This window comes from Myxocyprinus asiaticus, chromosome 23 (genome assembly GCF_019703515.2).
Source record: "Myxocyprinus asiaticus isolate MX2 ecotype Aquarium Trade chromosome 23, UBuf_Myxa_2, whole genome shotgun sequence".
NCBI classification, from domain to species: Eukaryota; Metazoa; Chordata; class Actinopteri; order Cypriniformes; family Catostomidae; genus Myxocyprinus; species Myxocyprinus asiaticus.
The window spans coordinates 3135265-3149293 of record NC_059366.1 but is presented as its reverse complement, the minus strand read 5'-3'; the positions used below and the strand labels follow the sequence as shown (position 1 = coordinate 3149293).

General features: G+C 37.1%; 1 protein-coding gene across 3 annotated transcripts in view; it reads left to right on the top strand.

Annotated features, from left to right (window-relative positions):
• The window catches only part of wdr11 (WD repeat domain 11), a 175367-nt gene that overhangs the window by 25767 nt on the left and 135571 nt on the right, over positions 1-14029 (top strand). For all 3 annotated transcript variants that reach the window (XM_051650869.1, XM_051650868.1, XM_051650870.1), the window contains exons 3-5: positions 1435-1588; positions 2015-2188; positions 10715-10907. In XM_051650869.1, the coding sequence (XP_051506829.1) occupies positions 1435-1588; positions 2015-2188; positions 10715-10907 (521 nt within the window). The remainder of the gene's footprint in view (positions 1-1434; positions 1589-2014; positions 2189-10714; positions 10908-14029) is intronic.

The following is a 14029-nucleotide window of genomic DNA, read 5'->3' as shown; positions in this document are numbered from 1 at the left end:
CGTCAGTGTTAATCCTTATTAATATTCTATTGATTTTTGATAATTGATAATTATCTTTGATTGAATTTGAATGATCAACAAGCTAGTGTTAATTTTAATTAATGTTTCATCGACGTTAACAATTAACGATTATCTTTGATAACTGTTGATTTAAAGGATTAAAAAAAGCTAACATTGATTCTCATCAATGTTCTATTGATTTTAATAATTAATAATTATCTTTGATAATTATTAATTATTGCTAATAACCAAACTTGCTCCTAAACGTAGCACACTACATTTACTGGAGTCCCATATGAGGTTTTAATGAGTTAGATCCAATTAATTAATTTAAATATTGATTAATAACTACAGAAATAATTATTAATTATTTCTGATAGTAACACTGATCTAAACAACCAGTAAAGCCCTACAGTCTGTAGACCTCCGAGACAGGATTGTATCAAGGCACAGATCTGGGGAAGGGTACAGAAACATTTCTGCAGCATTGAAGGTCCCAATGATCACAGTGGCCTCCATCATCCATAAATGGAAGAAGTTTGGAACCACCAGGACTCTTCCTAGAGCTGACCGCCTGGCCAAACTGAGCGATCCAACCGGATGGAGCTTGAGAGGTCCTGCAAAGAAGAATGGGAGAAACTGCCCAGAAATAGGTGTGCCAAGCTTGTAGCATCATACTCAAAAAGACTTGAGGCTGTAATTGGTGCCAAAGGTGCTTTAACAAAGTATTGAGCAAAGGCTGTGAATACTTATGTGATTTTTTTTTTTTCCGTTTTTTATTTTTAACAAATTTGCAAAGATTTCAAACAAACGTCTTTCACATTGTCATTATGGGGTATTGTTTGTAGAATTTTGAGGAAAATAATGAATTTAATCCATTTTGGAATAAGGCTGTAACATAACAAAATGTGGAAAAAGTGAAGTGCTGTGAATGCTTTCCGGATGCACTGTATGCCTACATATTATGACTTTTGCTCTAATCAGTGGAATTGTATTTAAAAAAAAATAATAAATGAAGTATGTTAGCATATTTTGTTTTTATAATTTTTATTTAATATATAGTTACAATAGGAACAATTACTGGGTTGCATTTATGCCTCTAAAAAGTCATTAAAAGTGTGTGATGTCTTTTGCAAGAAAGAATTGTAAAAAATAAATAATTAAATTAGAACTGGAATCATCTCATTACATACAATTCCAGTGCCTAGCTCAGACCTATCTGGGGATCAGAATATCATGATACTGTACTTGGGTGTAAGCTCTTTTGACCAGGAGCAACCGTATAGCAATGCCCTGGCAACCCTAGTATTGTGGCGATAAGTTTTGCATGGGCATACACCACACATTCTTTTCACAAAATGTAAAACTCTTTTTAAAAAAAAAAATAATAATAAATAAATAAAAAAATTATTGTCCTGCTTTTTCCTCCACTAGGTGAAATGGTCCAGAGAGAACTACCATCACAGTCTCAGCTCACCTTACTCTCTGCGTCTGGCGTCTGCAGACGCGGCAGGGAAGATCATTGTGTGGGATGTGGTGAGCGGTATGGCCCACTGTGAGATTCAGGAGCACTCCAAACCCATTCAGGGTCAGAACCATTCCTGCTTTTACAGTCTTTGTGCAAACTGAATGGAGATCTAAGAAAAGGAAAATACATGAATTTTATTCTTCCTTCATGATTTGACATTAAAACCAGGTCCATTTTATGTTAGGTTTTGTTAAGAAATTATATGAAAATGGTGTTATTATTTACTCACCCTCTTGTCATTCCAAACCATGCTATTATTTTTTATTATTTTCCTGTGGAACACAAAAGGAGACATTTTGAAATATCCTAACAAAGATTTTTTCTATGCAACAACAGTTCATAGTGACCACGTCTGTCAGGATTAAAAAAAATATACATTTATCTTTGTATTGCTGGTTGTCTACTACAACAAACATGCCTCTTGTGAGCCAATTCTGTTTTATGAATCACCCTATGAATGAACCTCACATGTAATTGTTGTATTAGATATGGACTGGCTGTGGGCTCAGGACGCTTCACGAGATCTTCTGCTGGCTGTACATCCTCCCAACTACATTGTTCTGTGGAACGGAGACACAGGCACCAAGCTGTGGAAGAAGAGCTATGCTGAGAATATCCTGTCCTTCTCCTTTGACCCTTTTGAGGCCTCCAATCTGGCATGTGTGTATTCATTCGCATTATTTTCGTACTAGAAATGCACAGATACTAATGCTGTAATGTCAGCACTGGCAACTGAGGTTCGAATCATGAAAAGATTGTTCCTTTGAATAATTTATTTTTATAATAATAATAATAATAATAATTATAAAACATTTTATTTGTATGGGACCTTTCATACATTAAGTTCAGCTCAAAGTAAAAGAAAATGATCAAAAAGTAAACCTGCACACATTGCAAAATATTTTCATACATATCAACCAAATTATAAATAAATGAAAGAATAAGAAAATGATTTAAAAAAAAATAGTTTTTACACACTTTTTATAAAAATGTGGGACATAGTGGTTAAATCTTTTGGGCATAATAGTGGCTAAACTATGTATGAATGTAAATGTGTTACATAACAGTGTTTCAAAAGGTCAGAATTTGAAGACTGCACAACAATTTGGAGCGTATTTTACAGTCGACATGAACTGTTCAAATAAACTGAAATGCTAAATAGAATCAGATTTCTTATTGCTTGTTGGCATCAGAATGAGGCTGATACAGTATTAATTTATTGATACTTGTACCCCCAAAAATGCTCTCATGCCACATCCAAGAAGCTCTAAAATAGTGTATCTGATTCATTGTAGTGAATTAATTCGTTTGGGTGATTTGTTACAATAGAATGATGAAAAAATAAATAAAAATAAACAATTCACTGACTTCACAATGCTACTTGAGAGTGAAGGCGCTCTAGGAAAATATATTAAATTTGCTTGCAAAAAGAGTTATCTGTGTTTGCTAAACTTAAGTCTTCTAATATGATTTCTGTCTCTTACCACATACATTATACTTAAAGATTACTTAAAATAGTTAGTCTGTTCGTAAACATTACTAGCGTTACGAGCAACACAGCAGTGAAAACGCCCCCTGATAGTTGACCAAACATTAGTCGATGAGAAGAGTTTTGATTGGTCGGTTGTTTGCAGAAGAAAAAAAACTCCACAGGAAACCGACAAACCCCGGTATTACCACTGGTTGGAAGCTAGGTGGTACTATGGGGTAATTTTCGTTAAGCAATAGCCTACAATATAAAGCTGTAAGGATGAGGTAGGCTAAGTGGGATCCATTTTCGGATATTTATTAGAGGGGTTGCTCAAACAATTCAAACAGTATTCTTTAAACGTAGTCAGGTCACAGGTTTGGGTCAAAACACAGATAAATCGGTCCTCAGGCAACAAATCCAAAAACAGTAATCCAGCGACGTAAATCCAGCAAACGTAAGCAATGGTCATAACAATAGACAAAACAATGGCAGAGAAACAACGCTTGGTAAGGCAGATAACTGGCAATACTTCGCAAGGTGATACTGTGGGCATATGGCTTATATACATGGAGAATGTCCAAACAGGAACTGATGTGGCAGGAACAGGAAGTGACAAGAGTTCACTATTCAGGTGAGGGCTACCTCTGGTGGATGGGAGCATGTTCAGACGTTACAAAAGCAAGACACCTTGATTTCAAACTTTGAACTTTATTTATTTTAACAAAAAATTCTAACGAATTTTGTGCAGTGCAGTTAAAATGTGTGTTGTTCAACTTTTTGAAAGATGGCTTTACAACAGTTGTCAACATCTCTCTGGCAAAGAAGTTGAACGTACTTCATTGTGCATTCTTTACCGGACGGTTGTTTCGTTGTCTGGGAAAATACCAGATAAATTTGTTTTGTTCCCTCCTTCACGAGATATATATATATATATATATATATATATATATATATATATATATATATATATATATATATATATATATATATATATATATATATATATATATAAATATATAGCGATATCCAATATCCGGCAACACCTGGCTGAGGGATCGGTGAACATTCTTGCTTTAGTGATTTTGCATTGAAAATTAAGTTAATTTATTTAAAAAGCAAAAAACTTAAATCAAATACATTTCTAAATTGATATTGCACTCCGAACAAAATGAAAAATGAAGTGATCAAAATGTTTTATATACAGGTGCATCTCAATAAATTAGAATGTCGTGGAAAAGTTCATTTATTTCAGTAATTCACCTCAAATTGTGAAACTCGTGTATTAAATAAATTCAATGCACACAGACTGAAGTAGTTTAAGTCTTTGGTTCTTTTAATTGTGATGATTTTGGCTCACATTTAACAAAAACCCACCAATTCACAAATCTCAAAAAATTAGAATACATCATAAGACCAATAAAAAAAACATTTTTAGTGACTTGTTGACCTTCTGGAAACTATGTTAATTTACTGTATATGTATTCAATACTTGGTAGGGGCTCCTTTTGCTTTAATTACTGCCTCAATTCGGCGTGGCATGGAGGTGATCAGTTTGTGGCACTGCTGAGGTGGTATGGAAGCCCAGGTTTCTTTGACAGTGGCCTTCAGCTCATCTGCATTTTTTGGTCTCTTGTTTCTCATTTTCCTCTTGACAATACCCCATAGATTCTCTATGGAGTTCAGGTCTGGTGAGTTTGCTGGCCAGTCAAGCACACCAACACCATGGTCATTTAACCAACTTTTGGTGCTTTTGGCAGTGTGGGTAGGTGCCAAATCCTGCTGGAAAATGAAATCAGCATCTTTAAAAAGCTGGTCAGCAGAAGGAAGCCTGAAGTGCTCCAAAATTTCTTGGTAAATGGGTGCAGTGACTTTGGTTTTCAAAAAACACAATGGACCAGCAGATGACATTGCACCCCAAATCATCACAGACTGTGGAAACTTAACACTGGACTTCAAGCAACTTGGGCTATGAGCTTCTCCACCCTTCCTCCAGACTCTAGGACCTTGGTTTCCAAATGAAATACAAAACTTGCTCTCATCTGAAAAGAGGACTTTGGAACACTGGGCAACAGTCCAGTTCTTCTTCTCCTTAGCCCAGGTAAGACGCCTCTGACGTTGTCTGTGGTTCATGAGTGGTTTAACAAGAGGAATACGACAACTGTAGCCAAATTCCTTGACATGTCTGTGTGTGGTGGCTCTTGATGCCTTGACCCCAGCCTCAGTCCATTCCTTGTGAAGTTCACCCAAATTCTTGAATCGATTTTGCTTGACAATCATAAGGCTGCGGTTCTCTCGGTTGGTTGTGCATCTTTTTCTTCCACACTTTTTCCTTCCACTCAACTTTCTGTTAACATGCTTGGATACAGCACACTGTGAACAGCCAGCTTCTTTGGCAATGAATGTTTGTGGCTTACCCTCCTTGTGAAGGGTGTCAATGATTGTCTTCTGGACAACTGTCAGATCAGCAGTCTTCCCCATGATTGTGTAGCCTAGTGAACCAAACTGAGACACCATTTTGAAGGCTCAGGAAACCTTTGCAGGTGTTTTGAGTTGATTAGCTGATTGGCATGTCACCATATTCTAAATTTTTGAGATAGTGAATTGGTGGGTTTTTGTTAAATGTGAGCCAAAATCATCACAATTAAAAGAACCAAAGACTTAAACTACTTCAGTCTGTGTGCATTGAATTTATTTAATACACCAGTTTCACAATTTGAGTTGAATTACTGAAATAAATGAACTTTTCCACGACATTCTAATTTATTGAGATGCACCTGTATATATATATATAAGTAACCACCTTTCCATTTACCGTCAGGCAAGTCTCCGTCTAAACATGCAGGCGTAAAATTACTTACACAAATGAAAACAATTATAAATGTAAAAATAATAAATATAATGATAATAATCACTGAAATATAAATCATGGTTTGAGGTGAACGTGTTTTTGTGTTATTTTATGTTTTAATCACAGATGTATAGGCTGCAGATTTGTGGTCACAATGAACTGCTCTGTGGAAATAAAGCGAACTGAACTCAAAGCACCTCCTGAGCTGAGATGTCTGAGATCATTTGCTGCACTCATAGATGATACTGTTCTTGCAAAAAAAAAAAAAAAAAAAAAAGAGAGTGAGAGCCTTTTACATGCACGTGTTCCACGCCTCCGTACAAACAGCGTGTCATACATGCTCATAGACGTCTTTTATGTCATCTGTTCTTAAAAATATAATAAAGTGTTTCTTTGAGCTTGTGTCTGTGTGTCTAAGGGCAAAGTATTTGTAATATTAATTTGATAATAATAATAGCCTAATAATAATTTAATACATTAATGTGAAAACTAGCCAAATATTGACATTGTCAAACACATCAGCTATGAGCGATCACTCTGACCATCGTCAATCCCCGAGATCATTGTCTGTCGGCACAAGCCTAATGTGCATTTCTTTTTATAAATTAACAAAATGTTCAGACAGTTTTTCCCGACGCATTCAGAATCATTACCGCTTTTACCGGTGTCACTGCAGCTTGCTTCGTGTGTGCGCTTTGTAAAATTAGTATTTTAAAGGCTCGTTATTATGGTTTAGTATTTCTCTGTTATGTAGAACAGTGTTAGCAATGTTACTTATGATTATTTATAACATTATTATTATTACTATTATTATTATTATTATTATTATTATTTCTCAGCCCTGGAACTTGTTTTCCATTTTCCATTTTCTGATGGCCCCCAATATATATATATATATATATATATTTATAAGTAATTAAATTAATATCATAAACGTGTGACTAGTCGACTAATGGCTTAAACTAACGACTACTAGTTGACTAGGAAAATCTTTGGTCTGGGGCAGCCCTAGAAAAAAACCTGGTTGTGGTATCGTCGAGTACTAGAAAGAAGATATTTCGTACTTGCACTGATCATAAAAAAAAAAAAAAAAGGACCCACTTTATATTAGGTTGCCTTAACTACTGTGTACTTAACCATTTGATACAATGTACTTATGTACATACATGTTGTTGCATTGTAATTACATTTAAAGTACTTGCATTTAATTACATTTGTAGTTACACTGTTAACTTTACACCTAACCCAACCCTTACCCCAAAACCTAACTCTAACCCCTAATCCTAACCCTACCCTTACTCCTAAACCTACCCATACCTCAACCTCAGTAGCAGCAAATGTGGGCATTTTGCAGAACAACACATAGTTACACAGTAAATACATAGTCTTGTGTGTATTTAATGTTAGTACATAGTACTTAAGGCCACCTAATATAAAGTGTGACCAATAAAATTGTATTGTGGATTCCTAATAGAAGTAATAATTAAATGCTTCAGAGTGAGATGAGACATTGGCAACCCCCCCCCCCCCCCCCCAAAAAAAAGTTATTATTTGGTTTATTTGTGGTATTTTTGGTATATTTGGTGTGACAACCTTTACCTTCAAAACAGCACCAAGTCTCCTAGGGACACCTGGACACAGTTTTTGTTTGTTTGTTGGCAGATAGGATGTTCCAAGCTTCTTGGAAAGTGTGCCACAGTTCTTCAATCTATTTTGTCTCAGTTGCTTCTGTCTCTTCATGTAATCCCAGACTGACTCGATGTAGAGATCCGGGCTCGTGGGGGCCATACCATCTGTTGCAGGACTGCTTGTTCTTCTATTCAATTCTATTTGCAAAGGGAGTGTTGAAATCTAAAACTGATATTTCCTACTGATACATATACAAACATATACACTACCGGTCAAAACTTTTGAAACGCTTTACTGAAATGTTTCTCATGATCTTAAAAAATCTTTTGATCTGAAGGCGTATGCTTAAATGTTTGAAATTATTTTTGTAGACAAAAATATAATTGTGCCACCATATGAATTTACTCCATTATAAAACTAAAATGTAATAAAAAAAAAAGAAATGTTTTTGAAATTGATGACTTGGACCAAATAATAAAGAAAAGCAGCCAATAAGTGCCCAACATAGATGGGAACTCCTTCCATACTGTTTAAAAATCATCCCAGGGTGATACCTCAAGAAGTTGGTTGAGAAAATGTCAAGAGTACATGTCTGTAAATTCTAGGCAAAGGGTGACTACTTTGAAGATGCTAAAATATAACACAGTTTTGATTTATTTTGGATTTTGTTTAGTCACTACATGATTCTCATAGTTCCACTTATGTTATTCCATAGTTTTGATGACTTTACTATTATTCTAAAATGTGAAGGAAAAAAAACTCTTGACCGGTTGTGTGTGTGTGTGTGTGTGTGTGTGTATATATATATATATATATATATATGTACAGTGCATCCGGAAAGTATTCACAGCGCTTCACTTTTTCCACATTTTGTTATGTTACAGCCTTATTCCAAAATGGATTAAATTCATTATTTTCCTCAAAATTCTACAAACAATACCCCATAATGACAAAGTGAAAGAAGTTTGTTTGAAATCTTTGCAAATTTATTAAAAATAAAAAACAAAAATCACATGTACATAAGTATTCACAGCCTTTGCTCAATACTTTGTTGAAGCACCTTTGGCACCAATTACAGCCTCAAGTCTTTTTGAGTATGATGCTACAAGCTTGGCACACCTATTTTGGGGCAGTTTCTCCCATTCTTCTTTGCAGGACCTCTCAAGCTCCATCAGGTTGGATGGGGAGCGTCGGTGCACAGCCATTTTCAAATATCTCCAGAGATGTTCAATCGGGTTCAAGTCTGGGCTCTGGCTGGGCCACTCAAGGACATTCACAGAGTTGTCCCGTAGCCACTCCTTTGTTATCTTGGCTGTGTGCTTAGGGTCGTTGTCCTGTTGGAAGATGAACCTTCACCCCGGTCTGAGGTCCAGAGCACACTGGAGCAGGTTTTCATCAAGGATGTCTCTGTACATTGCTGCACTCATCTTTCCCTCGATCCTGACTAGTCTCCCAGTTCCTGCCGCTGAAAAACATCCCCACAACATGATGCTGCCACCACCATGCTTCACTATAGGGATGGTATTGGCCAGGTGATGAGCGGTGCCTGGTTTCCTCCAGACATGACGCTTGCCATTCAGGCCAAAGAGTTCAATCTTTGTTTCTCATGGTCTGAGAATCCTTCAGGTGCCTTTTGGCAAACTCCAGGTGGGCTGTCATGTGCCTTTTACTGAGGAGTGGCTTCCGTCTGGTCACTCTACCATACAGGCCTGATTGGTGGAGTGCTGCAGAGATGGTTGTTCTTCTGGAAGGTTCTCCTCTCTCTACAGAGAAACGCTGGAGCTCTGTCAGAGTGACCATCGGGTTCTTGGTCACCTCCATGACTTAGGCCCTTCTCCCCCGATCGCTCAGTTTGGCCAGGCGGCCAGCTCTAGGAAGAGTCCTGGTGGTTCCAAACTTCATCCATTTACGGATGATGGAGGCCACTGTGCTCATTGGGACCTTCAATGCTGCAGAAATTTTTCTGTACCCTTCCCCAGATCTGTGCCTCGATACAATCCTGTCTCGGAGGTCTACAGACAATTCCTTGGACTTCATGGCTTGGTTTGTGCTCTGACATGCACCGTTAACTCTGGGACCTTATGTAGACAGGTGTGTGCCTTACCAAATCATGTCCAATCAACTGAATTTACCACAGGTGGACTCCAGTCAAGTTGTAGAAACATCTCAAGGATGATCAGTGGAAACAGGATGCACCTGAGTGCAATTTTGAGTGTCATGGCAAAGGCTGTGAATACTTATGTACATGTGAATTTTTTTATTTTTTATTTTTTTTTTAATACATTTGCAAAGATTTCAAACAAACTTCTTTCACGTTGTCATTATGGGGTATTGTTTGTAGAATTTTGAGGAAAATAATGAATTTAATCCATTTTGGAATAAGGCTGTAACATAACATAAAATGTGGAAAAAGTGAAGCGCTGTGAATACTTTCCGGATGCACTGTCTATATTTACTGTATATATACACTGGTGGCCAAAAGTTTGGAATAATGCACAGATTTTTCTGTTTCGGAAGGAAATTGGTACTTTAATTCACCCACTGATCAGTTACAGAAATACTCAAACCAGTCCGTCTGACTCCAACAATCATCCATGCGATTATCTAATCAGCCAATCATGTGGCAGCAGTGCAGTGCATAAAATCATGCAGATACGGGACAGGAGCTTCAGTTAATGTTCACATCAACCATCAGAATGGGGGAAAAAATGGGATCTCAGTGATTTGGAGTGTGGCATGATTGTTGGTGCCAGGTAGGCTGGTTTGAGTATTTCTGTTACTGCTGATCTCCTGGGATTTTCACGCACAACAGTCTCTAGAATTTACTCCAAATGGTGCCAAAAACAAAAAACATCCAGTAAGCAGCAGTCCTGTGGACGGAAATGCCTTGCTGATGAGAGAGGTTAACAGAGAATGGCCAGACTGGTTCGAACTAAAAAAGTAAACGGTAACTCAGATAACCGCTCTGTACAATTGTGGTGAGATGAATAGCATCTCAGAATGCTGAGATGTGGGTTGGCGCTATTTTGGCGGCACAAGGAGGACCTACACAATATTAGGCAGGTAGATTTAATGTTGTGGCTGATCGGTGTGTGTGTGTGTGTGTGTGTGTGTGTGTGTATATATATATATATATATATAATATATATGAAATATTCCTGTGAACTATGGACTTTACCCTTTCACTAAACTAATTCTCCAATTTCTGCCATTTGCTTCTACCCATCTTTTGTCATAGTGCTGACCAGTGAAGGTATAGTGTTCATCACAGATTTCTCTCACTCTAAACCGCCTGGCAGTGGAGGTAAAAAGGTTTACATCGCCAGTCCTCATTCAAGCCCTGCCCACAGCAAACCTGCTGCTGTCCAACCCACCGGTGCCAAGAAAGCCCTGAATAAGGTCAAAGTGCTCATCACCAATGAGAAGCCCACGTAAGTTGTCTATCAATTAAAATGTCCAAAATAAGAATTTTTTTTTGTACTTGTCTTGACCTGGGTAATTGGAATGCCCACAATAATAATTATAATAATTTTTTAATAATAATTTTCTTTATTTATCACACATTATACATTTTGCACATATATGGTGAAATTCTTCTTTTTCACATATCCCAGCTAGGCTGGGGTCAGAGTGCAGGGTCAACCCTAGGAACATAAAGAGACCAAGACAACAACTTTAGGTGGCACTGTCCTAGGTACCCTCAAGACATATTGCAGACGATGCCTACCAAGTTTTGTTATAATTTGACAAAGCATTCAAAAGACCCATCAGTTTAAGTTAAAATTCAAAATGACAGACAGGCAATGTGGTCGAAGGCAAAATCCGTATCATTGGATTCTGTATGATCCAAGGAATCCATAAACACCAATGATTTTAGGGCAAATGGTTCAAAAGTTAGAGCCAAAAATATTTTTTTGAGATTTCTTGACCTGTAGGTGGCACTGTCAATAAACTTGACAAGGATCATGGACCTAATAAAGCATAAAACGTTTTGTTTCTATAGGCCAAAACGTTGCTGAGATACAGCTTCATTTCCTGTTTTATGTTGACATTGTTAACTTTGTGTTGCTGTAACTTTTCATCAAAGGCAAAAAACTTAAATACTGTTATGTCATTTCTGTGTGGCGTGGTCTTAGATGATTTGAGCCATTTTTGTGCGAATTGGACCAAGTTTGTAAGAAGAGTAGCAGGAAAGTTAGAAGCAAAAGAAAAGTGATTTTTTTGAACTTGTGCTGGCACTATAGAGTTTAGCCTAGAGACCCCAATCTTGGTCTGGGGACTATTCATTCCCACCCCTGTAAGTGTGCTATATTTCATTTTCCTATTTAAGGTTAATAGGTTACTGCTGCTATAGATTACCATTGAAGAGGAATTATAATTATACAAAGAAAACAAACCAATACAATTGGTGCCTTGCATCTTCGGTGCTTGGCTCCTGAAAACATTGTAGTCTGAGTCTTTCTTTGTAAAGATAAAACTCTAGTTTTAGCTCTGTCTTGAAGCATTTTTGTTTATAAGTGGGGGTGGACTGGAACTACAAAACAGTCCAGGACCTTTGGCACCTAATATCTGCCTATCTGTCTGTTTGACGGTCCGTCAATTCCATTCCATTCTTCTTATCATCTGTCTGATCGTCCTCTCTCTCTGTATGTGTTGTGTTGGAGTGTGATGTCCGTGGGAGTTTTTCGTCTGGTTTTGTTGTCTAGTGATCGTGTCTCTTACTGTCTATGTGAGTGATGGGTGGTGTTAGAGAAGCCCCTCTGCTCACACCCTGTCTCTTCTCTTCTTCTTTCTTATTAGCAGTCGGATTTCCCCTGCCCACATCCCATCACCCCCTGCTCTCCACAATGCACTCTGATTGATTGTGCTCATTCCCACAGTTCCCTTCCATCCTCTAAACATAAAGAATGACTCCGTCAGATCTCATTAGAGCAATATTAGTGCTGCAGCACTTAAATGACATGAAAGTAACAAACAAAACTGCAATCTGGGTTTAAAGGGGTTGTAGTCTGCATTTTTTTTTACACTTCAACTTATAGTATTAATAAACCAATAGGCCTCAAATGGGCATGCACCACAGGGATTTTGTGATGGGTAACACCCTGTCACCCCATTATAATCAATGATGCTGTCTACACTGGAAGCGTCCATTGCGGCACATGTGCCACGGCCATCATGTCCTGTTCCATTTTGCGCAGCACGCACTGGCGTTACTACACAAATTAAACGGTTTAGAACGTGTGTCGATGCGTCCAGTGTAGACAGCCTCAAGCCGTTGCTGCATGTCGTGTCAACGGACACGCCCTGTGTAAACAGGGTGTTATTAATAAAGGTAAAGGCCACAAATGGCCATGCATTGCAGTGATTTTGCGATGGATAAGGGCCGTTCTTAAGCACAACGCAAAGCAGAAACTGTTACAACAGCGGCAACAGAAATATGATGAAAGACACCCACTTTTTAATAAGCAGTTTTGTGTATTATTAAAAGAATAGTTCACCAAAATTTTTTAAATTTCTGTCATCATTTACTCACCCTTGTGCCATCTCAAACTCAAATTACTTTCTTTTTTTCTGCAGAACACAAAGATATTTTGATGGATATGTGATGTACGTAAATATATTTATACAGTGCAAGTCAATGGGGTCCAACAAAAAGGACATAAAGGCAGCATAAAGGTAATACATTTAATCCATGTCTTCTCAAGCGATATGATTGGTTTTGGGTGAGAGACAGACCAAAATATGACTAATTTTTCACTTTAAATCTTGCCATCTGCAGTCTCCTTGGCAGAATTTTAAGTTCTATTATACTTCATTGTTCTCGACACATGCACAGAACATGTGATTTGGTCTATTTCTCAACCAAAACCAATCTTATCGCTTCAGAAGACATGGATTCAAATCAAATCAAATCAAATCACTTTATTGTCACACAGCCATATACACAAGTGCAATGGTGTGTGAAATTCTTGGGTGCAGTTCCGATCAACATAGCAGTCGTGACAGTGATGAGACATATACCAATTTACAATAACATCAAATTAACACAACACAATTCAAACATCTGTTATACATAATTACACTCAACTTAAAACATCAAATTAACAACACAATTTAAGCATCTGTTATACACATAATTACACTCAACTTAAAACATCAAATTAACACAACACAATTTAAACATCTGTTATACATAATTACACAACTTAAAACATCAAATTAACACAACACAATTTAAACATCTGTTATACACATAATTACACTCAACAATATACAAATAATAACATACACTGTACAGTATACAATATGCTGTTTTTTTTTTTTTTTTTTTTTTTTTCAACCACATAAGTCAATTTAATTACCTTTATGCTGCCTTTATGTACTTTTTGGAACTTTATTTGTATAGCTATATTCACATCATATCTCCATCAGAATATCTTTGTTGTGCTCTACAGAAGAAAGAAAGTCATATGAGTTTAAAACGGCATAAGGGTGAGTACATGATGAGTGAATTATCATCTTTGGGTGAACTATTCCTTTAATGTTGAGAACC